Source organism: Zootoca vivipara, chromosome 5 (genome assembly GCF_963506605.1).
Source record: "Zootoca vivipara chromosome 5, rZooViv1.1, whole genome shotgun sequence".
Lineage (NCBI taxonomy): Eukaryota > Metazoa > Chordata > Lepidosauria > Squamata > Lacertidae > Zootoca > Zootoca vivipara.
Genome location: NC_083280.1, coordinates 40,313,596 through 40,339,988, shown reverse-complemented (window position 1 = coordinate 40,339,988; position 26,393 = coordinate 40,313,596). Strand labels below are relative to the sequence as shown.

At 41.4% G+C, this 26,393-nt stretch overlaps 1 protein-coding gene across 10 annotated transcripts in view; it reads right to left on the bottom strand.

Annotated features, from left to right (window-relative positions):
- Positions 1 to 26,393, bottom strand: part of DGKD (diacylglycerol kinase delta) — a 74,637-nt gene that overhangs the window by 31,830 nt on the left and 16,414 nt on the right. For 6 of the 10 annotated variants that reach the window (XM_035132661.2, XM_035132662.2, XM_035132659.2 and 3 more), the window contains exons 2-4: positions 22,652 to 22,762; positions 20,290 to 20,370; positions 738 to 842 (exon numbers count right to left, since the gene is read on the bottom strand). In XM_035132661.2, coding sequence (XP_034988552.2) covers positions 738 to 842; positions 20,290 to 20,370; positions 22,652 to 22,762 — 297 coding nt within the window. Of the gene's footprint in view, positions 1 to 737; positions 843 to 6,331; positions 12,639 to 15,055; positions 16,391 to 17,479; positions 18,550 to 20,289; positions 20,371 to 22,651; positions 22,763 to 22,977; positions 25,708 to 26,393 lie in introns of those variants that run through there. The other 4 variants (XM_060274656.1, XM_035132667.2, XM_035132666.2 and 1 more) reach the window with 4 other exon arrangements.

The following is a 26,393-nucleotide window of genomic DNA, read 5'->3' as shown; positions in this document are numbered from 1 at the left end:
AAAATGGATCAGGTACTCTGCACCTGCAATTTGCTAACTGCATGCATGGAGTCTTGCCTAGTTTTGCCCTCATTAATAGTGAGAAATGGTGTCAATATACAATATTCAAATATTGTATTCTTTCTCATACACGTTAAGCATTTTTACTATCTTAATTATTTTAAGTCTGAATTCTCATAGCATTTATCTGCTTGGAGGTTTTATTGTGTTTACTGTTTTTTAATTTATGTAAATTTAATTTTTTATGAGTGTTTTTGATTTTGATTTATCAATCTATAATTTTCCCACTGAGGACACAGTGGGAAAAACAGCAGCTATTCCAAAATCACATCTGTACCTTAAAAATGGTGGTTTCCAAAATAAAAATAGCACTTTTGGAGTTCCAACTCTTTATCATAGCTGTACTAATCACAGTCCACCTACTTTACAGTTTGTACTCAAGCGAAATCAAAGACATCACTCCACGTAGTACTCACTTACGGGAAATGCAACTTTCTTTCCTGATCTTGGATTACTCATGATGACAAGGTCAGAATGATTAAAGTGAGCAATCACTTTAAATTCAGACAGTTTATATACATGTTCTGATGACCACTGACTTCAGAGAATATTTAATTATAACTGCTGAAACAAGCAACATATATGAACAGTAAACAGTGTATGCATTGGGGGTGAGGCTGCCACTGCATTTAAAAATAAAGGGTAGATATACATCTATACCTAACCTATTTCATTACCTCAAAATGTTCACGATTCTGTACAGTCTTCAGTGCTGCAATCCAGTCCTCCATTTCTTTTCTATTATCTGCACACAAGATGAGTTTCCGACATGGAGTAATGACCTGTAAAGTAAGAGAATAATCTAGTACTCCTAACTCCCTGAGATACTAACAGAAGAGGGGGATAGCAAAGAATGACTGTTTTATTCTGACTTAAAGGTTTCTGAAGACATGAGACTACTTCAACAGAGGCAGGAGAAGGCAGACAACGAAGCTTTGCAAATGACCAATAAAAGGGAAATAAAACCTAGGGCCTTTCCAGGTGACCAAAATAAAAAATCCTGGGCCAGAGACTACATCTTCCCAAACACTTTTAAAATGTGTAGTGCAGTGCTCTTTGCCACACATAGACGGTGATTCTCTGTGCTTTGATGCTATGTGGTTTATGGAAATTATGAGCACTGAAGGCATTATTAAAGTTCTTAACTCTAGCACAGATTTCCCCAACCTTGGTTCCCCAAATGTTGTTTGATTACAGCTCCTATAATCCCTGACTACCAACTCTTCTGGCTAAGGATGATGGGAGTTGTAGTCCAGAAACACCTGGGGAATCAAGGTTGGGAAAAGCTACTCTGGGGTAGTTGAGCGACTGAAGAACTTGCAGTAGGCACGTTATTCTCCTGATATTTCTTAATCTAAGACAATGCAAATTGGACATCTTTATTTCATAGTTAAGCTGCACACACACTCAGTCAACCTAGGATATTGAGCCAAGTGATATTAAGAGCTCTAACAATAGATTTACTGTATTTTGATTTGTTCTAAAATCTACCCATCAGTAATGCCACTATGGTTTTTTTGTTCTCATATAATGAATGGGAAAGCATTAAAACAAGGCTCTGGTTAGATTAGAGATTGTGCAAAATGTCCAAACTCCTAACTGCAAACAAATCCTTCAAAAGGCCAATGAGTGAACTTTCTCTACACACTTTATAGTTGGTAGCACTCATACTCTGCTCAGAAGTTTATTTCAATATTTTACAAAATTAAATGTCTTTTCTACCCAATATGAAAATGACAAGTTCTAAACAGCAGTTTTATATACACTGAAAGCTGAAGCTTTCTAGCTCTTGGGTATGATTGCTGCTGTACCAAATGCCTAAATTTATACGTCTGAGATGCTATGCAATTAAAAGTCCTTGCTGTTATGTGGGACAAATTGTCCAATGTGGCCTAAGGAAGCATGGCTAGTTGGAGAATTAGTTGGAGAGGATGCCTTTTGTCTAATTTGTACTCACAACATTCCCAGCTGTTCCATGTCTTTTGTCCCACGCCTCCCCAATTGCCCAAAGCTTTCCCAGCCATTCCGATGACAATTGGAGGCTTGTAATTAGCTTAAGTTTTGTAATTAGCTTAAAGGGACACGGATGGCGCTGTGGTCTAAACCACAGAGCCTAGGGCTTGCCAATTGGAAGGTTGGCAATTCAAATCCCGTTGTTTGGTCCCAGCTCCTCCCCACCTAACAGTTCGAAAGCACATGAAGTGCACGTAGATAAATAGGTACCACTCCGGTGGGAAGGTAAACGGCGTTTCCGTGCACTGCTCTGGTTCACCAGAAGCGGCTTAGTCATGCTGGCCACGTGATCCGGAAGCTGTCTGTGGACAAATGCCGGCTCCCTCGGCCTATAGAGCGAGATGAGCGCCGCAAACCCAGAGTCGTCCACAACTGGACCTAATGGTCAGGGGTACCTTTACCTAATTAGCTCAAGTAGAGGTGCCTATTACACTTTCAGCAAAAATAGATTTAAACTAACAAACAATGAAAGAGGGGAAATTGTAATTGTGTAGACCTAACTAAAAACAGCGAAATTAAAAGAGCAACCGAATAATCAGGAACACTAAAACAATACAATTAATTAACACCAACTATTACTGATAATACATGAGGCTTCATGTTGCAGGGAAACCATATACAAAAATACATTTAATTTTTTTTTTAAATTGAGGGTATGGTATTACCGGTAAGTCTGCATGCAAAGTATGTGATGCAAAGCTATTCTACCTCCAGTGAGATATACTGGTCCTTTATAGGGTAGGGAAACACAAAAACTGTAACAGTCCCCATATTAGCTGACTTGAGTTTAGTTTTATAAAGCACATTAGGTACAAAACCCAAAAGAACCTAAACAGAATCATGTGACCTAGTGGCTGGAGGAGTATGCATTGTACCCCTCAAACCAGAAGTAAGCAGACTTCTGGTTTGTGGACTTTTTCCTTTATTTTTGCCACATGAACCAGGATCCACAAAATGCCAGTCAATGTTACCTGATCACAATGCAGCAAACCAAATCCACATCTCTGTTAATACAGATTTGGAAAGCCACACAAAACTTGGTTATAGGCAAACAAGTAAGACTATCATTTCATAGGTGCAGATCACCAACACTGAGAGATAAATGTTAAACCAAGGCCAAGAACTTAATCCATGGCAGCAACCTCTCCTCCCGCCATTTTTTTTCCAAGTCAGCACTCTTATTTATAACTTAACAAATTAAAAACTGTTTGTAATATCATCCAAAATATTTATTATTATGAACATGTTTCTTTTTTAAAAAAAATTGGGTTTGCATGGAATCCTCACATCTACGACAGGGCATTATGGGTTTAGCAACATCATCTTAGCCAAGTATGTTGAATGAAACCATGGCTACAAAAGGCAGACTAACACTTTTCACAAACTGAATTAAAGCAGCTACTGTTTCTTTTAGAGCTGTTAATGGGGTGGGTTACTAGTGCATATTGTGTGCCTGCTGCAGTAACATTACATTGAAAACTGAAGACATTGAAAACTGGATAGAATGAAGACAAGGGGAAAGGGAAATATGCTAAACCACAGCCTGGGGAAGCACAACTCTGGCCACAAAGTACCAGAGTACATCCACATAAGTACATCAAGCCTGCACAATCAGAAAACAGGATAATAGTATGCATACAGAACATATAGAATCATAGAACTGTAGAGTTTAAAGGGGCCATGGGGATCATCTAGTCCAGGGGTCCTCAAACATTTTAAATAGGAGGCTGTTCACTGTCCATCAGACACTGTTGGGGGCCGGACTATAGTTTGAAAAAACTATGAACGAAATACAGAGCTACCAAAACAATATAACAGCAATAATGACTAATAGTGACGATGCACATTAAATATGGGGGAGCCCGTTTTAAAAACTGGTTGTGGCTTCTAAGAGGAGGAGTATATGCTTCAAATGTACTTTAAAGGCATTGCACATGAAGCTGAGCAACATTTAAGGATGAACAACATGCACAGGTGGCCCAGACCAAAGCCCTTTAAAGTCTCACATGTCCAAAAGTCCTAAAAGAGAATTTACATCCTCAGTATGAGGGTCCAGGGACCTAGCACTTGCAAGCAGAACAAACAAAAGGAAAAAAAAACCCCACTGAGTTTGGACAGTGTGAGAAAAACAGCTTAAAAATAATAATAATTCTGGGAAGCGAGGGAGGCGGGTTGGGTGGGTAGAAGTGTATACCAATGATGGGAAACGGGAGAATGAAAAGCAAAATGTGGCGCTCAAAACCAAATGACTTTCAAGGGAATAGATGAGTAAAAAAGCTGCCTTTGCGCAAGAAAGACGAAGGAAAGGAAACCGGGGAAAGAAAGGGAAGCGAGAGGAGCGGCTTTTCGGTTGAATCTTCCGGGAAGCAAAGCGGGGAGGGTGGGAAGTGCCAAGCGAAGAAAGGAGCATGGAGTGAGAGAAAACCTCGGGGTTCAGTCCACAACAGCCTCGCCGCTCCTCGGACTCCTCTGTACCTCATCAAGCTAGAGCAGCCTCTCCCCCGGCCGACATGGCCTTGCCTTCCCCGGCCCTCTGAACCTGCGCGTTCCCTGGCATCGCCCACCATGTACCTGTGCAGCTAAAGTTTTGGGCCAAGACCCATTAGACAGCGGCGGGTTCTGCACTTGCTGGGCTGGCCAGGTTCAGGACCCTGGCGGACTGGATCTGGCCCGCGGACCATAGTTTGAAGACCCCTGATCTAGTCCAACCCCCTGCAATGCAGGAATCTTTTGCCCAATGTGGGGCTCAAACCCACAACCCTGAAATTAAGTGTCTCATGTTGTACTGACTGATCTAAATGATGGCTACAGGCCAAATCAGGCCAATGCATATCATCACAGAATTCAGCACAAAAAACAAATTTTAGGAAATATTTTCCTGCTTTACAGATATGGAACTCTATGGTTGAGATTACTCTCAACGTCAGCCTGTGAATCTATGATAGAAAGCTCAAATATAAACACTATTCCCTAAGCTCAAACATAAACACTTATCACTATTCCCACCCCCATTTTCAACAGATATCACAGACACAGGAAACATAGAGACACAAACATTCTGCAAAATAAACACAACCCAAAACTAGCTGAAACCATCGAAAAAGGCATCAAAATAATCAATCCTATTATAATATAAATTATATAAATCCTATTATAATATAAATTATCATAATTTCCAAGTACAAATAAAATTCCAACTCTGTCCTGGTGAATGCAGTAAAATTGGTGGGAGGACACACTGTCACCACTCCCACTCACGAGCCACTGCTGCAGCAGTGCGTGAACAACACACATGCACACACAACACACTGGTGAAGAGAGCTTACTCACTGTTTTCTTTGCCACTGTCTAGTTGCCAAGCTGCCGCAGTTCTCTTCATTACTTAGATGTCCAGAAATAGCTCACTCTCCAATCACCGCTCACCCTGGCACCACCAATCACAGATAAGGCAGACAAGCCCACAACTCCAACCACAGACAAGGCAGCTTGCATAAAACTGCTACTGAACTGCCCAGCTATTGCCAACACCACTGCCACTAAGCTCAACATGATATGTATGTAGGCTCTTCATGTGCCCATATATGAATTAAATAATAATAATATTCGTATTTCACTTTTTCAACCACAGTATTGATCTCAAAGTGGCTCACAATAATGCCAATTGCATTTGTTGCAATTATCTGATCCTTGCTGTGCCTTTGCAAGGGTCGGAACTCAAATGAGATCAGATTTAGGATAGACCACTAAGCATGATATGAGAGCTGCATTTAAGGAAGGGTCAGCAGTATACCACAACCCATCCTACAGTAAACCAGTGGACTACCTTGCCCCTGCCTTAGGCAAAGTCCTGTCTCTCTAGATAGTGCCCACAATGAACTAATCTTCATAAATGTATGCACCAACAATTTGATTTTCTCACTTCTCCTGACTAGCTGTTATCTCTCAGTACTAAGACATAGTATCATGCTCTTGGCAAAACTATTCTCATGTTAAAATAAATAGGTTACTGTATATAAGCTGGATAACAACTAGCGAAAATAAGAAATAACTAATTTTACTTAAGAGCAGACTAGGTATTCTTCACCAATGAGCAACTGCAAGCATGAAAATTCATGAAAGCAGCTGTTTTTATTCCAAAATATTAAGTAAATCCCCATGCTTCACTCTCTCTGGTATTTGCTACCTTTTCCTTCACTCATTTTCGCTATGCTGTTTATATTAATTTCCTCACTTGATTTATATCAAAAGGAATCCTTACCCATTGTTGTCTCCAGGTCTTTCCCAACATTTTTCAGCTGCCCTGAAAACTCTCAAAATGAAGCAGAGACTTTGGCCAAGCATGCAGTGAAATGTCCTTTTATCAGAATAGATGTCACATTGACCACAACAGACAGAAAAATAACTTAATGATACAGTGGCTGGGTTTTAGATTAGCTTGAAATACACAGACACATACCAAGAGATAGAGGTGGTCTCAGTGCATCTGCTAAATATAGCTATCCTGATGCAGCATTCTTTTGCAAGCAGCCAACACTGGAGTGTGATAGGGACTGATAACTATAGCTGTTTCCTCTTTACTCACATCCTGCTTGAAAACAGCCCTATGAACAATTTGTCAGCCTTGAGCTCCCCAAGAGACTGTCAAGTATTTATAAACAGCAAGAAGCGTAAAGGAAGCTGCTTATTTTTGTAAAAAATAAAATAAAAATCAGTACATAGATCCCATTAATACTTATAGGGCTGGGGAGTTTGTTACTACAAGGTCAAAAACATATATATATGACAAAGCACTTTAATATCACTTGGGAAAATTTGCTGCTTCACTTACTATCGTGTAAAAGTTATGCTTTCAATTTGAATGCACCCCACTACATTTAACCTTGATGTCTGTTCATAGCTGGTCTAGATTGACAGAATCCCATAAAACTGTGTAATATTGTCTTTCCGTATTAGCTACTGTTCCTAGCAATGCAAAGCAATTGCAAGCACTGTTGTCACAGACAGAACTCTTATTCACAGGTGACATAAAAATCACATAGCTACTGGCGGATTTAAAAAGATGATACAAATACATTTAAACTGAATTTCTGTTTTCACAAGGCATGCCAACAGTGGATGAGACATGCAAAAGTTCTTTAAATAGCATGTGTGAAATCAGTATTCAGTTCAAATTTGCACTCATTTGGGGCTTTATGTTTCAAGAAATATCAATCAATTGTAGTACCTGGATTCTTTCCCCCACTCCTGTTCACTTTATAGGCCACCCCAATGTTATAGTTTTTTGGGAAAGAAATGCAGAGATTTCCCCTCTTTGCTACCATGGTACAAACCCCGATCCAGTACCTGTAGCTTGAGAACTGTACAAACATAATGGGGAAGAAAAAAGGGAAGACTGGCTGTGTCTGTGGAAAAGCCAGATACATCTGTTTTCCTGTTTTCTAAATGCAGCTGCTCCCCTGGTTCTACGCAAGTAAATGGTGTGCTAACAGCTGACCATACAAATTCACAAGCAGATTCTGGATTAGTAGTGGGTTTTACTAGAAAAGATGAAATAAAAGCAGAATTAAAATACAGGAGAATGGAAATGGCAGAGCATTTCTCGGTGGAACTGGATAGCCTGGATTGCCTCATTCACCTTCAGTGCACATGCCCTTCTTCATCTCCCACCTAAGGTGGAGGCCCTGCTGATGTCAAGGGTCTTTTCAGTACCTGGCCCATATTGTGGGACACCTTGCCCCATGAAGCATGGGTGTCCCCCACCCCCCGCTCTGCATGTCCTCCTCTGGCTAAGATTTTTATTCTGGCAAGCTAGCTTGCTAAGGTCATTTGCAATCTCTGCTGTTGTCACTTTCAAATTTTGTGCATTTTATTGTTGCATTTTATTTTATTTTATGGCATTGCGATTTTAATTTGTTGTAAGCTGCTGTGAGTGCTGCATAGGTACTAGAACAAAGGAACAGATGCATGCAATATATAGTAAGCCCACAGTGTGTGTACATTTAAATTGTGCGCATTCAGCTTTATGCATGTGTGTGGGGGGGGAATAAAAATAAAAAGGGGGGAGAGATTCTGGGGGAAATGACTTGTGCAATCCTACCTGTCATTTAACCCAATGTGTTTTGATTATACATGATTTTGGCTTTAGGCGCAATCTCCAGACTGTAACGCCCACGCAAGATGTGATCTTACTGTAAAAATAAAATAAAATAAAAGTAGAGGAAAGGTAATATTGGGAAGGATCCAGACCAGGGCATGTGGTCATTCTACTTGTGGGCAAGAGGTTCCAAGCTGCCTCCTCTAAGAAGCAGCACCCCCCCACACACACCTCCTAAAAGTTCTTCACAAAATTTGGGAGGCCCTCCAGAGTGGCATCTCATAAAGGATGTTATTGGTAGGAAGCTGTGCCTGCACTGAGAGCAGAAGTGTTTCTGCTTGTAATGAGAACTCTCCTTATGTTACTCATCATTATTTATGTGATAAGTGCTAGCTAACAGGTGCCCACAACAGCTTTTACACACATCTACTTCAGCACTGCTGACCACACACTGCTGCGAAGTAGTTTCATTTTTTCTTTAAGGCACTGCTTGAAATGCTGCATAAACTTGCAAAACTGGTTTGACTGAAAATATGGCGGGACAAAGGGGAAATGAATGTTTGAACAGTAAGTAATGAGGGCTGCACAATGCTACCTTCAGGTCTCTACAAAGTTATCATCTGCACACTGGCAGAAAAACAAAGGCAGTTTCCTTAAGACATTCTAGGAACAAGTGAAGTAACTTTATGGTTGCTTCCCTTGCTAATATTTATATGTCAGTCATGTTCACAGATAAAGTTTATATTCCATCTTGCTGTCTCTGACTCTTTATCTTTTCTGAGGTTACCGTGGAACAGCTGACACGAGACTGCTTTCTCGGGGGGGGGGGAAAGTAATCTCCCAGCTCAGGGTCAAATTCCTTTCTCCATCTAGAAGTTTATTCTGAACAAGTCAGAATTTCAACAAATCCAACAACAGATTCGTATTTGCAAAAGTGCAAGGAAAAGTGAGAAGTTAGCAAAGCAAAAGAAGAAAAGATAAAAGCAACTGTACTGTTCCCTATCTATGGAAACTAAAAATTCATTTTTAAGTCCCCAAACTGTATTTTGCAACTCAGTCTGAGTAACACAGACCAATCAAGTTTTTTTTAATGGACTTAGATGTGACATATTCATCATCACACTTCATAAGCATCCCTCCTGCATTCTGCTTTTAATCTCAGCCCTGACCATGAGGTGGCACCCAGACCTGTGATCATAATCTGAGGTCTTTCTTCATATGCAACACAAGAATGGGCCTTTTCTGCAGTGGCTCCCTGCTTGTGGAATGCTCTCCCCAAGGAGGCTCACCTGGCGCCTTTGTTACATATCTTTAGGCGCTAGGTAAAAACATTCCTCTTCTCCCAAGCACTTGGCTAATAAAATTATCAATGGCCTTTTAAACTGTGGGGGTATTGTTTGTTACTATGGGTTTTTTGTGCATTATTTTTTAAGCTGCCCTGTGATATTTTGGTGAAGGGCGGTATAGAAATTTAATACATAATAATAACCTATTGCTTGCAGCATTCGTGGCCAGCATTACAGATCATTGACATTTGTTTTGTACTTCCTAGGACAATGATTCTAAACCCCTGGGCCAGTGTTTTTCAACCTTTTTTGGGCAAAGGCACACTTGTTTCATGAAAAAAATCACGAGGCACACCACCATTAGAAAATGTTAAAAAAAGTAACTCTGTGCCTATATTGACTATATATAAATCTAATTTTTTAATTTTTCCCACGGCACACCAGGCAACATCTCGCGGCACACTAGTGTGCCGCGGAACAGTGGTTGAAAAACACTGCCCTAGGCCACAGGATCTTAACAGATGAAGTCTTCTGGTACTGGTTATAGAAGGTTGCCTGCTGTGTAAATCAGACATAACCAAGTGCTAGCAACTGTTGCTGAGCTGTTGAAAACACTTTCACTGTCAGCACAGAGAAGCCAAAGCTCAAACATCACTACCAAAAACTTGGTTCAGAACAAGAGGTGTTATGGTATCTTAGATGTATCTTTAACTGGTTTACCGGGCATCCTTCTTATGGGTAGTAGGTTTATTTGAATGGAAAATGTGGCAGACATGGATAACTCCTAAAATAATAACTCAGGACTTCATATTTGGGTTCGTGGTCCAATGGAGTATAAATGAATAGGTGAGAATGCAAAACAGACAATAGATAGCTGAAATGTGGAACATGAAAATGGTATGTAACTTCAACCAAACTTTTGCAACAAAAACCACTGGGGCACTAGATTTACCTCATTTGGACATACGGTAACTGTAAATAATCGTTTAGAGTGATGGTGGCAATCTCTCTTCATTTACTTCATCCTGCATGGCCACAATAAGCATTTGCTTCCACAATAAGCATTTGCTTCCATTTTCAACTGCTCAATTTTATGTCCAAACTGGGAACTGCAGTTAGTACTTACTACTGTTTATCTGAACAAGCCAGGATCGTAAACCAGTTTGAGGCTGGTTTGTTCAGACAAACCTTAATTAAACTAACAAAAATATGTTCCTGTTTGGAAATATTAATAAAATGGGGTTAGCTGAAACAGGAAGCAAATGCTTCTCATCTCCTTTCCCTGCTTTGCTCAATCTTGTATTTCATGTAAAACTTTTTTGGGGAAAAGAAAAATCCATTGACATCATTGTAGCATTTCTGTCTCAAAATTCTAGTTGTTGCCTAATGAAAGAACATCAAATTTTCATCACATTCACCTGTTCATATAAGCAAACAATTGGGACCAAATGTTTTGAAAAACTGAAGTACATTAAAGCAGATTATGTTGAACATGGGTTATCAACCAGCCAGCCATGAACAAAGGCAAAGATTGGGTGTTAAATTATCTACCAGTAAAACAACTTTCCAAGAGAACAAAATCTTTCTACAAACAATCTCAATCTCCTTTTCCTTTTCCTTCCCATTTCTTTACTCAGTGATGAATAACCATAATCCATCTTTTCTTCAGCTTGACTGTTCCTGAAATGTGTCAGAATGGATGATTCTGAGTTGCAAGTTGGATATGCATTCATAGTAAACTGTACAGAAACACCAGGCACCCCAAACTGTGGCCCTCCAGATGTTTTTGCCTACAACTCCCATGATCCCCAGCTAACAGGACCAGTGGTCAGGGATGATGGGAATTGTAGTCCAAAACATCTGGAGGGCCGAAGTTTGGGGATGCCTGAGAAACACCCTTTCAACAGTAAATAATTCCATAAAGTACTATCGTCAGAGATCTAAAATAATCCACAGAGCAATTCTTTGGTAAATACTGATTAAATATTTCAACCTTAACTCATGAAACTAGAATATGTTTACCAAAGGTCTGCCTCTTAAGCTACACCTTCAACAGAAACACTGAGCTATTGAGACTTACTATGCAAATGATAAAGCGATATCTAGAAATACTCAAATTTACCAGGATCTAAGCCATCTGCACTGAAAACAGTGTAAGATGAAGTCATCTGTTTCTAGCCCTATTATTTATAGACGACAAAAATCTTGTGCATATCTTACTACTGAAGTTGTTAATTCTAACACCAAGGATTACTAACTTGGAAATCAAGTCCACACCCCAAGGCAATTTTCTGTGGTTCCCAGTGGCCCTACTCTTTTTGAATTAAAGACATTTTTCAGGTGGTAAGCGACTTTGCTGTTACATCCATCTTTCAAATTTGAATGTAGCAAGTTTGTAATATGTAAATATTTTTATTTTTAGGGGATGCGGGTGGTGCTGTGGTCTAAACCACTGAGCCTCTTGGGTTTGCTGATCAGAAGGTCAGCAGTTCAAATCTCCGCGACGGAGTGAGCTCCCGTTGCTCGGTCCCAGCTCCTGCCAACCTAGCAGTTCAAAAGCATGCCAAAAAGTACAAGTAGATAAATAGGTACCGCTCCAGCGGGAAGGTAAATGGTGTTTCCTTGCGCTGCTCTGGTTTGGGTGTTCTGTTATGCCAGAAGCGGCTTAGTCATGCTGGCCACATGACCCAGAAAAACTGTCTGTGGACAAACACCGGCTCCCTCGGCCTGTAAACTGAGATGAGTGCCACAACCCCAGAGTCGTCTATGACTGGACTTAACTGTCAGGGGTCCTTTACCTTTTTATGTGTACACCATGCTATGCCTGACCACAGAGGCTCCAATGGCATCAAATTTATTATGAAACTTGGTCATTTTTGATGACCCTCCTTCCCACACTACAGAGGGCAGAATGTGCTCCCATCCAATAATCTATACCTGTCCAGTCCTGTTCTATATAACATTACCATATTGTCAAAACTACCTTACATCTTCTCTCTTTCTTCAGGAGAGACTATAATACATATTTTCTGGGGATTAAACACTTGAATATTATTTTCACAGGAGAACTATTTTATGGACTTAAAAAGGAACAGGAAAATGTAAAAATGCCTCTGGCCTCTGAGCAGCAAGGGACCACTTACAATCTCTACACTCCCAGAATTAGGTTGATTCACCGGCTAGCTCCACCCCCTTCCCTATCCCCCTTCCCCAGCTCCCCAATAATATTTCTGGAGTAGAAAATCAGAACTGCTTAAAGCAAGTAAAAGATTTTTGCTTGCTTAACTAATTTAAGGTATGCAATGTCCATTTAATATTCCATAGAAGTATGAATGTTTCATGGTGGCAGAGCCAATACTTGAGTCAAATAATACTTCCATATCCATAACACAGCCTGGCAAACAAAACTATTCAGGAGTAAATTCCATGAACTTTGTGTCAAACAAGCTGACCAAAACCAGCCCCAAAAACAGTTTTGCTGAAGCCTGTCAACAGTGTGATTCCCTACTCACCATTCTCCTTCACAACAGCCAAGGTAGTGTAGTGGTTAAAATTCACTGGGTGGCCTTGCATAAGCTACTAACCTGCCTCACATAGTAACCCGTAAAGTACCCTAAGCTACATTATAAGGGAGACTAGAATGTTACTATGAGTTCCTTGGAAGAATGGGATACAAAAGTAACAATAAAAGAAAAATATGTAATATGTATAACCAAGCATAAACAACGAGTGTACTAATTCGTACAGAAATGTGCTCTGTTTGCAAGCTTGAAAACAAATTATCCAGATTTGCCAGAAACAATGGAACAAATCAGAACTTAATGCTCAGTGCTGCTATTTAACATAAAGAAAGAAACCTTCAGTATTTGATTTCTCTTCAAACAAAGCAGAACATATCAATTTCATCAGAGAAGTACTAAAGACCAAGGTCTAATTCAAATGTCAATATACTATATTGCCTACATCATCCTTACCTAGTTAAATTACATTCAAGATAAGATAAACTGTGAAAACAAAAATGCCCAAGTCCAAGAATAAAGCAATATATAACTTATTCAAGAGAGGGAGAAAGTAACAAATTTGATTGCTACAGCCCCTTACGCAGAACTAAAACTATGGCTACTTAACAACAAATGTGCAAAACAAAAGTAAACCCTCACCAAATAAGTGTTTGAACATAGCCAGGATTTTGAAATTGACAAACGCAATGCCTACCCCAATGTAGGAATAAATTAACACAAAAGTAGTCAAACAGTCAGACACCAATGAACTCACCTCATTGCTTATTTTTAGCATTTGTGAATCATTTTGAAAAATATTTTCAAAGTGACATGCAAAAAGATAAACCAGTAACATTATATGATTAAAATACTAAAAACCAAGCATTATATAACTAGGAAGGAAGGAAGGAAGGAAGGAAGGAAGGAAGGAAGGAAGGAAGGAAGGAAGGAAGGAAGGAAGGAAGGACCAATTTAAATAGCAAACAGCAATCCAGTCAAGAGTAGATATTAAAATGCACTAAAACCTCTAGATCATTAGGGGTCAGTTAAAAGCCACATTGAATCTAGTGTCTAGATCAGGCATCCCCAAACTGCGGCCCTCCAGATGTTTTGGCCTACAACTCCCATGATTCCTAGCTAACAGGACCAGTAGTCTGGGAAGATGGGAATTGTAGTCCAAAACATCTGGAGGGGCTGAAATTTGGGGGTACCTGTTCTAGATTAAAAGAAAAGAAGGTACCTGTCAGGGGGAGCCCACAGGGTCCGCAGGAGAAGGGGGGTGGATCAGGCTACAGGGATCCCCGGCCCCTCCTCTCCAGCAGCACCTTGTCAAGCTGGGATATCAGCAATGCCTCCAGTGGGGAGGAGAGGGAGTTGGTCAGCACGGGGAGGAGAGGGCTCGAGGATGCTGTGTTGGACCCCTTGCACCACCTTCGCCCAGAAGGCACAGAGAGGGAGATGCCACTTCCGTTGCCCCAATTGCGCAGGGGATTGAAGCGCAAAGAGGGGAGGCGGAGACTGGGGGTATCCAAGTTCTTATGCTGGGGTAGAAACTGGAAGGGGGCACTCCTGGATTCTGCGAGTGACTAAGGTGGTCATGAACCTGTTAGCTCTTCACTGTATACAGTATGCACAATAAACCTGTAAATAATCAGGTTGGAGTCCTGCGTCGCTACTCGTAAGCAACCACCCCATCCTGCGTCGCTACTCGTAAGCAACCACCCCATGATCCTGACAGTACCTCACAGATCTGTTCAGGAAAGGGTAGGGAATCTTTGGTCCTCCAGGTACTGCTGCACAGCAACTCCCATAATCCCTTGCCACTGCAGTTCAGCAATATCGGGGTGGGTGGGGTGTCAAAGCCTACCCCACTCTTGATTTATAGTAGCCACCAGATCTAATGATATATACCACTGATCCCTACTTCTTAGCAGGTATATTTTAAGAATTTATTTTCTCCATATATTACGAGTGGTTATAGGTACCAGTACAGTATATGGTAGCTTTTGGTTCAGCCTGTTTCCAAAATTTGTTTCTCTCAGATTTCTCCCTATACTGCCCAGGGACTGTACATTTTCAAGATTATTAAGTGGGTAACTTACCATGTCAAGGACTATTGATTGGCCCCTTAGCAGATTTTGCAGAGGATGAGGTAGGAAACTCAAGCTCGGAGGAAGTCCTTCAATGGTGTGTGTGTGTGTGTGTGTGTGTGTGTGTGTGTGTGTGTGTGTGTGTGTTTCCCCTTCCTTCTTTTCCTACAGAATATGGAAGTCAGCTAAATGCTGTTGAGATTGACTGGCTCTGTAGGCAGGAGTGGTAATTCTGCAGGAAGTAAAAATGCACGCCCCTCCCTGTTGGCAAACATACAGGTTATGGAATGTGCATTATTCTTTGGTGGTGTACAGGATGTGGGTAGACTGAAGGATTTCAATTGAATGGCAACACCTAGAATAAAGAATTTAGTATTCTGGCAGACATGCCACTTACCTATATTAAAATAGGGCAAATTTCATACTATGGAAGTGGGGGGTTCCCATGTGTTTGGTAATAATGGAGTACTATCACTTGTTACGACTCTTATCATCTCCCCCACTTGCTGAATGTTGGGATTGCTTTCATTGCTGCAGTGAGATTTGGGCATACTGAGGCAAGCAAATTATGGTCCAGATTTATACTTGAGTGCCACTGGTGACAGGTAAAGGGGTGAACCACCTTATAGAGAGTGAATGGCTAAGCAAGACCTTTCTTCCTCCATGTATCTTTTGAGGACTAGATGTGCCCCCACAGCACTTTACAGCTGGAGTAAAGTCCAGTAATGATGTTGTCTGGGAGGAAGACCTTTCATTGCCTACAGACAGCCACCCAATCTTAAACAACTCCTCACCCACAATAATACAACCACCAGACTTAACATGGACACTGGTACCAGAGCCTGCAATAAACCCAGATGCCAACTTTGCTGCCACATACACCCGGACAACATCATTACTGGCCCCAACAACATCCAACATACCATCTCAGGACTATTTAATTGCTCATCTTCTAACATTGTGTATGCCATCAAATGCCAACAGTGCCCTTCAGCTCTCTATATTGGACAAACAGGCCAAACCCTACGCCAAAGGATAAATGGACATAAATCTGACATCAGGAACCAGAAGACAGAAAAACCAGTAGGAGAACACTTCAATCTCCCAGGACATTCCATACAAGATCTCAAAGTAGCTGTCTTACTACAAAAGAATTTCAGAAATAGACTGGAAAGAGAAGTTGCTGAATTACAACTTATCACCAAGCTCAAAACCATGGAGGGACCTGGTTTGAACAGAGATATCGGATTCTTATCTCATTATACATGATAAGTGATCTTCAGCCATCTCAACCCTTGCTTTTTCATGCAAAACCATTTGCAGTCGTTTTCGGTCATCAACAGCTATCAGTCAGTCAATCACCCACTTCCACCACCCATCTGAGTGATCCCCCCTCCCCTCCCCATCCCCACCCCCTCCCCACCCCTGCTCTACATAAGTGCCTGGGGACTCCTGTTTCACTGGATCTGAAGAAGTGTGCATGCACACGAAAGCTCATACCAAAATAAAAACTTAGTTGGTCTTTAAGGTGCTACTGAAACTGTAACAAATATATCTGCATGGCTTCAGGTTTATTTATTTTTAAAAGGTAACGTATTTAACATTTTTGAACAAATAAGCAATCACTGATCTTGAAATCTTTTCTGCCACTAATGCATTATTAACACAATGCTACAGGATCAGGTACTTCCAGAAAACTCACACTGCAGTCCTATACATACTTTCCAAGGAGTAAGGCCCATTGTTTACTTGGGCCTTACGGTCAAAGTAGGATTGCACTCTCAGAGAGTGAAGTACAGAGTACTCACCCACTAGCCTCTTGGGGGAGGGAAATGGGGGGGGGGGACAGACAGCTTCAGTTTCAAGTAAGAAAGCAATATTTACTTGCAAAGCAGATATACCCACTTCTATCACCACTAAGACTGTGGCAGACATTTTGTTTACTAGATTAAAGATAATGGGAAGCCTGCAAGAAGAAACCAAGGGAGAGCAATTCCAGAGCAGGACCACCTCCAATGAGAAAATTCTAATGAGAGAAAACAACAGCCACATGTTTTTACTTACACTTCTTTCCACAAATGAGGAAGCTCTCTCATCCCCAAGTGTCTGCTATTTTATACACTTTCATACACCTCTAAATCTTTAAAAACAACTCTTCTACTTTATCTCATCTGCATGAGAGAAGAAACAAACAACACTGCATAACCACAGTGTTACATTATGAGAGACCCCAAAACCCCAAATTCACAACCTTTCTGTGCTGGAAAATATGACAACATTTCTAATTTTACCTCGGGCAGCAAGGTCTGTTCCTATGTACTTTCAGCCCATAAAAACATTTACTTATGCAACTGTACAGAAGAGTGAAATGTGTCTCTATTATTAACTTCACTACAAATAAACAGAAGAGAGTCAGAAAGAGCCTGATAAACTTACTCTAAAGTATCTGAATTTCTGAAGGTTTCTAATAATAAAGAGCAGATGCAGTCTTCAGCAGCGTCTGGTGCAGTACTTTCAGTCCACTTCTCCCGTCTTGTTTGTTACCATCTCAGTATTTTTCTAATCCACATGTCTGACCTCATCTATATCTTCTTCACAATGAGCAAGTTCCTCAGAATTTGATGCAGGTATTAATAGGATTATTCCTGCATTCAGCCAAATTTGAGGAATTCTCTGCAACTCCCCACAAGCTGATTAGCTGTCTGCTTAAGGAGGAGCAGGGACAGATTTGCTCCTACTGGCAGTGAACTCAGGAGACAGGCGCTGACTGTGAAAACATGCTGTTTCCGGTCTGCGGTAAAGCTAAGAGGTACTTCCTAACACAAGAGGGTGTATGGAAGTCTCCAGGAGTCTGAACTCCACCTCTTCACCAACTCAGTATTTAGAGAATAGGTCTAAGGTAAGAATTATGATTATTGACACATCTGCTGCATGTCATGCATATGCAGACTTCAAATACACAGGAGTCCCAAGCAAACTATCCTTCCCACTCACTTACTACATGTCTCAGTTTTTATCTGGGAACTTTCTCCTACATAATCTCCAACATCAGAGAATGTAAATGTGAAATTGATGTTGTCTTAAAATAGTTTATAACGGAGAATAAACTGCATTCCAGACAGTAATTTTTGCTGATTCCTCAAATAGGAAAGAAGAAGAAGAAGAAGAAGAAGAAGAAGAAGAAGAAGAAGAAGAAGAAGAAGAAGAGGAGGAGGAGGAGGAGGAGGAGGAGGAGGAAGATGTCAAAGAGAAAAACAACTACCAGACTTTTAGAAGACATCTGAAGGCAGCCCTGTTTAGGAAAGCTTTTAATGTTTAATAGATTATTGCATTTTAATATTGTGTTGGAAGCCGCCCAGATGGGCGGGCTATAAATATCATCATCATCATCATCATCATTATTATTATTATTACCCGCCTTTCACTCCCCTTAAGGAGTCTCAAACCGGCTAACAATCTCCTTTCCCTTCCTCCCCCACAACAAACACTCTGTGAAGTGAGTGAGGCTGAGAGACTTCAGACTAGCCCAAGGTCACCCAGCAGCTGCATATGGAGGAGCGGGGAAGCGAACCCAGTTCACCAGATTACGAGTCCACCGCTCTTAACCACTACACCACGCTGGCTCACTCTCTCCCTCCATGCGGTTATACCCCATCCTCTGGACCCACCCTGTAGGCAACCTGCTCTCTGTTAGATTTCAAAACCCAAAATGGCCACCCTATCTATATAATCAAGCTACAACAACTGCAATTGGTTCTATAGACTTGAACCAGATATGCTCTGGACATGTCTTCCAGGTATGCATCAGCTTTGGTGTCACAGTTAACCAACAAAATATACTAACAATACAAATGCACAATGCCTTGGTCTACCACAGGATTATAGAAAAACAGGCCTTTAACTTGAATAAACCATCCCTTAAGTATTCTTACAATATACTTTGGTCTGTGAACCTCCAAAATTCTACATACTATAAAAATAGTTCCATCCAGCATCCTTCAAAATACATAAATACTGCACAGATCCCAAAGGCATGCAGAACATTCAAATGCAGCGGAGATAAAAACAGAATAAACTAAACCAATTTCCTGCCAGCATAAATGGAAACCAACAATATGGCCATATTGAACTGGCTGGAAAAATTCAAGTACCTTCTCTTTTTCTAGCTTATGCTGCTGACATTTGGCTATCTGTGGACACCAAGAAACTCCCAGAGGTTATGGCCAAATGGGATTGCTATGTCAATTTATTTCTGTCTCTTGCACAACCCAAGAAGATCCATCTAATATTTGCTGCAACAGGAAATGATGCTGTCCTCTTACAGAAGTGAACATCAGTAATTGCAGTACATTTTGGCCAAGCTTTTAACTCTGTTTATTTCACATAAAATCATTTGATATGTCACAATCAACATGCAAAAAGTATTACATAAAATTCATTGGAATTCATGTCTATCTATTTGGAATTCATGACTAGCACTAAAGCATGGTTTATCATTGTGAAAACGAGCTTAGCCCTCCTCACTCCTCTGGCATGGCCACAAGGAGGTTGAAAACTTTCACTTTCCAGTTATAGTGTGTCCAAATCCTAAATGGTGGTAATTTTTACTACAGTTAGGTAAAATAAGCCGTTTTCATAAATGATGGTTTGAGGTTAAGCTTGCTTTCACTAGCCATTGACCTGGACTCATTTTTGCAATGCTAAAATGTGGTTTAGCCTTGCACCTGAACCAGAACATTCAGTGGCACACACAGAATTCCAGCTCCCATATACAAAGTGGGGGGGGGCACTATTTTTTTCTTTGCAACTCTCTGCCCTAACCAATTTCCCTAGCATCAAGTCTAAGTGTTTATTGATTAAAACTGGGAAAATTAGCTAGGAAAAGATGTTGCACAGGGCAAGTTTTCCCCTTTCTCCTGAAATGCCACCCCCTGCTCCCATTTTGCACATAGGAGGCAAACATCAATATTGCTCCCACTGGCTCCCACTATCTCCTATTCACTCCAATAATATTTGCCCATTACAGCTTCGTATATTATTTGAATAGTGCCTAAAATTCACTTTTACTCTATCAACAATGGAATTATTGTGAATAGAACTAAGATACTTTTATCATAGCTGCCAAGTTATCCCTTTTTTAAAGGGATTTTCCCTTACGCTGAATAGGCTTCCTCGCGAGAAAAGGGAAAACTTGGCAGCTATGACTTTTATAATTTCATTCCACAAAGTGATGAGAGTAATCCTACCGTGAAGCTGTTGTTGACATTTTTAGTGCTGGATTCTGCCACGCTGGCATCTGTCAGATCCACCTCATCAAAAATGATTGACTGGAAAAATGAAAAAAAAAATGTAAAACTTCAATTAGGTTGTTTCTTTATTTCATAACTGTTACGAATCAAATATATATAATGAAGGGTTAAAAGAACTGCCTCTGGTGGTTGGTGCTGGCGCAGAATAAGACGGATGCTGCAAGACAAACAATCAGAGCTTCCTCAAAATCCTGCATACTGTGTATGGATGAGGGCAAGGCGAAGAATTTGCACAGCATCTCCCATAGAGGCAACCTATAACACTCCATTTCCCTGTCAAGCCACAGCCGTATGGGGAATTCCTGACATGACTAGCCATCCCTCTAAACTGAAGGGCCTCCTGCACTTCCCAAATTGCACAGTGAAGGTGCACCTTTTTACCCTGACCTCTTACCTCATTATATATATATAGTTTTAAATTGATTTTAATATTGCATTTTTAAGTAGCTGTAACCCACCCAGGGACCCTGTGATGCATAGTGGGCAAGAAATTGAAGAAATAACAATTCATTATTCCACAGAAACTCCAGAAATAAGCCAGATGCTTTTAAGTACAAAGAAGCCTGTTGATTAAAATTAAATTAAAATTAATTGGCTATGTACTTTTTGGAGATTTTGATCTGGGAGCATTATAGGAGATTAAAGGTAAAGGGACCCCTGACCATTAGGTCCAGTCACAGACGACTCTGGGGTTGCAGTGCTCATCTCGTTTAACTGGCCGAGGGAGCCGGCGTACAGCTTCCGGGTCATGTGGCCAGCATGACTAAGCCGCTTCCGGTGAACCAGAGCAGTGCACGGAAACGCCGTTTACCTTCCCACCGGAGCAGTACCTATTTATCTACTTGCACTTTGATGTGCTTTCGAACTGCTAGGTGGGCAGAAGCAGGGACCGAACAACGGGAGCTCACCCCGTCACAGGGATTCGAACCACCAACCTTCTGATCAGCAAGCCCTAGGCTCTGTTGTTTAGACCACAGTGATGTCTATTTCAAGCATGGGGAGCCTCCACCCCATGGGTCAAATTAGGCCTGGCAAGCATCCTGATTTGGCCTGTGAGGTTGTATTCTCAAAGGCACACCTACCTCTTCCACATTAGACATATATGATGTTAGGTGTGAGACAGATAAAGACACAGCTGAAGTAGACCAATGGGGAGCCTAAAAATGTGCTCCTGACACTTTGTTGGCAAGCAGGGTTTGCATTCCACACCTTTTAAATTTGGTGCCAAACACAAGCAGCCCTTGGTTCCAAACACGCAGGCAACCCCTACTGCAAGCAGAGCTTCTTTGTAAGCATGGCTTAAACCCAACCTGCATGTGCAAGTGAACCTTTTTCCTTGCATCCTGGCTTGAACTCAAGTCTCACTGCAAAGAAGAAGCAGGTGACCTGACATAACAGTAACATCAGGTGCTTGACAGGTGAGTCAATATGACCTACCAAGGGAGGGGGCAGGGGAAATCTCCTTCTGGCTGAATCCTAATCCTCACCCTAATCCTCTGCTATTGAGGATCTCTGCTGAGAAGATAAAGGCAAGGGGCAGAATATAAAACAAGAGAGATAGCAGCAAAATGATCCTTGGGCTTGGTAATGGACACACTTGGTATACATAGTTTTGGCTTAGGCTCTTTTGAGTACTAACTTTCTCAGCGAAATCCATGTATATCAAGTGCTTCCACTATCCAGTCACAAGAGACACCTATCCTTTCTGATCCTATGGGTACTAGGATCAGTGTCAACCAATGTTATGTAGAAAAAACTTTGGGAAGATCCAGCCTCCTTTTACTCTTAGCAATATAGGCCTCTTGAATATATGTAGAAATTCTACTACATATAGAAATGTGATGCCAGTTTATTATTATGTATCATTGTAATAATTTTGGCATCAATGTTCTGCTCAGTGGTAAAGCATCTGTTTTGCATTCAGAAGGCCCCAGGCTCAATCCCCAACATCTCCAAGTAGGTCTGAGAGAGACTTCATCTGCTGCCTGTCAGTGTAGACAACACAAAGCTAGATAGTTCAATGACTTGACTCTGTATAAGGCAGCTTCCTGTGTTTCCTGTGTTTCTAGCCCTCATGGACACAAAGAAAAACAATCTATCAGTACTTAAGGGATAACCAGTCCCTATTTTATAATAGTTAATAGTTTTACCAAAGTAAAGCGACTATTATGAACTTCTGAGTAGCAGGCTTGTGAGTGTAAACACTCTTAGTAGCTAGTAACCCTTGTGCTGTAGTCATATAAACTGGATGATTCCTATTCTTTATTACCCTCCCATAATTTCATGGACTGCCACATACCTTTGCTGTTTTGGCATAGTATAGAGTTCGTCCTCGCAATTTGAAGTATCGTCTCTTCCAGCGCTGAAATGAGCTGGTCTGTTTCATCAGCATGCCCTCTTTTATAATAGTCTAGAAGTCAAGAAGAGATCACAGTCATGGAATCAAAGAACTATAGAATTAGAAGGGACCCCGAGGGTCATCATCTTGTCTAACTCCCTGAAAAGTAGGAATCTCAAGTAAAGTATCCAGGACATATGGCTATCCAACCTCTGCCTAAAAACCTCCAATGAAAGAGAGTCTACCATCTTACAAGGAAGTCCATTCCACTGTTGAACAGCTCTTACCGTCAGAAGGTTCTTCCTGATGTTTAGTTGGAACCCCCTTTCTTGTAACTTGAATCCACTGGTTTGGGTCCTAGCCTCTGGAGCAGGAGAAAACAAGCTTGCTCCATCTGCCATTTGAAGATGGATATCTATCTCCTCTCAGTCTCCTCTTTTCCAGGCTACCCAGCTCCCTCAACTGTTCCTCATAGGGCTTAGTTTCCAGACCTTTGATCACCTTGGTCACCCTCCTCTGCACACAAGAAGCATTTCTTTATGAACAGCTAATTTTTCTGATTTTACCACTCCCCAACCACAAAAAGAAAAGTACTGGCTTTGATATCAATATTCTTTATTGTTTGACTGCCCTCTGCTGGAAATATCCAACACATTCATAAAACTGAGCTGCTGATCTTATCTCTATCCAAGTGCAATAAACAACAGTCAAACACACAGTGCAGAGATTCCTTTCCTGTGTAAGAGAGATATTATCTTGGTGTGAGAAGGATACGATTCTTCAGGCTAGTCAAGGTGATCTTATCAAGCTTTGAAGAAGTTACAGCAAACATTTTTAGAAAAACCTCGGCATCTGAGGCCAGAGCTCTGTCCTGTCCAATTATGGCTCTGATCTCACCTGTTTGACTAAAGTGAGCACACAGCAGCCTGTCTCCTGTAAAGCTATCAGCATCTGACTACCACAGGAAATGGTCTGCATATTTAAGGGAGTGTGGAGGGCAGTAATAAAAAGACGAGAATAATCCTTCCAGCTTTTATATTTGGTTTTCTTTTCTTCAGATACTCTTGGCTCTGACTCACTACTTACTGGCTGGCTGGCTGGCTGCCATTTCCCAAGGCTAAAGTGCCAAGTCTGTCTACACACAGTTCTGGACATTTTCTCACTGCTCCACATCTAGCCCCACACACTATCATTCACGTAATATGCATATCCAGGCTACAAGGCTATGTTTAGATGTCATTCATTTAATTGCTCTTTATGATACACATTTGTTAACCCAATTGAAGAACGTAATAAATACCAAAAGATACATTAAAATGCTACCAACACAGAATCTTAATAATAACTGAAGGACTACAAAACGAAAGCAAAGGTTAGAGCTTTAATTCACTACGAATACATAGCTCCTGCCAGTAGCAAGTGACATAATACCGTATGGGTTTTTAATGCTTCATTTAATACTCCCCTTTTCCAAGGAAAGCACCATCTACAAGTACTTCAAGTAGTCCAGTGTAGGAACACATCATTAGGAGAAACTGCTGCAGGGATATCATAAAGCTGTCTGTTAGGTCATTCTGTAACCAAAGGCTACAAAAGCAACATATATAGAGCACAACAGTGTTCTTAAATGTGTTCACTGGAAGCCAGTATGACAATCAAGATACAATAATAACCTTGTTATACAGTCCCTACTAACTTAACATCCCACTTGAGTGATTTGAAAATTCTTCAAGAGATATTAAAAGTTGAAGTAGCTAAGTCTGCTGAAAAGTCAGATTGCCCCCCCCCCCAAAAAAACCTTTGTTAGTTACTTGTTAGAAATCAAAAGTCAAGTTTTTTCCAACTTGCAAAAGCTTTCCCTCCTAGCTGGCCAGAAGCAATTTCTGTTCACCATAGATTATTAGGCAAATGTCTATTTGCAACCATAGGATGTCATAACTTAAAGTGCCTGTCCTCCCTAAAAGTTGCAGATTTATTTAAGCTTTTTATATTTTCCTTTGCCAAACTGCTGTTCATCAGCAAAATGCTATATGCAAAAAAAAAAAAAAGTCATCATGGCTTAGCACAGAACTTCTCTCTTCAAAATCAGAATGACCTGAACTATGAAGTGAAATTGCGAGAGAAAACTATTACTGTTTTCCTGTGACTTTCAGTGAGATTCAACAGATATACAGTGAGGAAATAGGAAAGGTTTGGTACAACACACTCACCACACACTTTATAGAGAAAAATACAAAACAATTTGCAGACAAGTAAATTCTGAAATAATACAAGAAGATAGAACCAATAATCTCTGGAGGATGGAATCAATCAATTTTGGCACCTTGACAGTGGAATGCTCTCCTCTCACATATTTGACTAAAGTAAAGGTAAATGTACCCCACACCAACCCTAATAGGTTTTCAGTGTCAGTTAACAGCTCATTTATCCATCCAGCCTGTGGTTAAACTGGATGTGGAGCTGGGCAGCTTGCCCTCCTTGATTTACTGAGCTACTGTATTTCATTATAATGCTATACTTTTATAAAGCAATATCCAACTAAGTCATACTCAGAGCAGTTCTGCTGAAATCAATGGATTTAAGTTCACTGATTTCAGTGACTCTACTTTGAATGTAACTAATGTTAGATATCAATTCTTGTATATTATGTATTTACTTAATTATATTAACGGTATAACCTGCTCTGGGATTATTTTAACGAAGAGTGGACAATATATTTTGTATCCTATATAATAAAGTGCAAGTGTCTCTGTGTCCAGTCCCTGTGTCCGCGCTACTGCGCATGTGCCCCACGGACACAGGGACTGGACGAAGAAACTGCATGCACGCGCGCTCTCCCCCCGCCTCCTCCAACCGCCGCTCCCGGCTGGACACCGCCTCACTGCAGGGCACGTCGGGGAAGCGAGGGTGGAGGCCGGTGGAGGTGAATGGGGAGAGGAAGGGCGCCTTTGAGGAGCCTGGTCTGGCTCCCGCAGCCGCCCCGGAGCCCGATGCCACCATCTTTGTCCTCCTCCGCCTCCTCCTCACAACCCTCCCTGGCCCGTGACAGGAGCGGCGGGGTGGCGGCGGCAGGCCGCGAAGGAGCGGCGGGGTGGCGGCGGCAGGCCGCGAAGCAGCGGCGGCGAGGTAGGCGTTTGTGTCCCGTGGAGAAACGGGGCTTCCCGCCTTGCCAACGCAGGGCTCGCGGCCGGCCCCGGTGCCGCCTCCAGCCAAGCCAGGCCAGGCCAGGGCGGGGAAGGAGCCTCTCCTCCCCAGCATAGGTCCCTAGGTTCGGAGAAGCGCTGCACAAGCACTTCTCCAAACCCCAGGATGTCTCCTTCCTGTCGGCGGCTGGGGGAGAGGAACGAAGGAGGAGAAAGCAGCCCAGGCAAGCGCTTCTCCGAACCCCGGGATGTTCTAGCGCCCGTTTATTGAACCGGCTGAATTACACTAATAAATAAATAAAATCACTGGAGTGCTCAAAATGTTTTTGCATAATAATTGGGGTAAATAAATAAAGTTTATCAAAGCATGGTTTCCATACAGAAAGGTTCTGCCTCCATCTCCCACAGCCCCAGGAATTGATACTCGCAGAAATCCGAGAAAAGAAAAAGAAGAAGAAGAAGAAGAAGAAGAGGAGGAGGAGGAGGAGTAGTTTGGATTTGATATCCCGCTTTATCACTACCCTAAGGAGTCTCAAAGCGGCTAAGAATCTCCTTTTTCC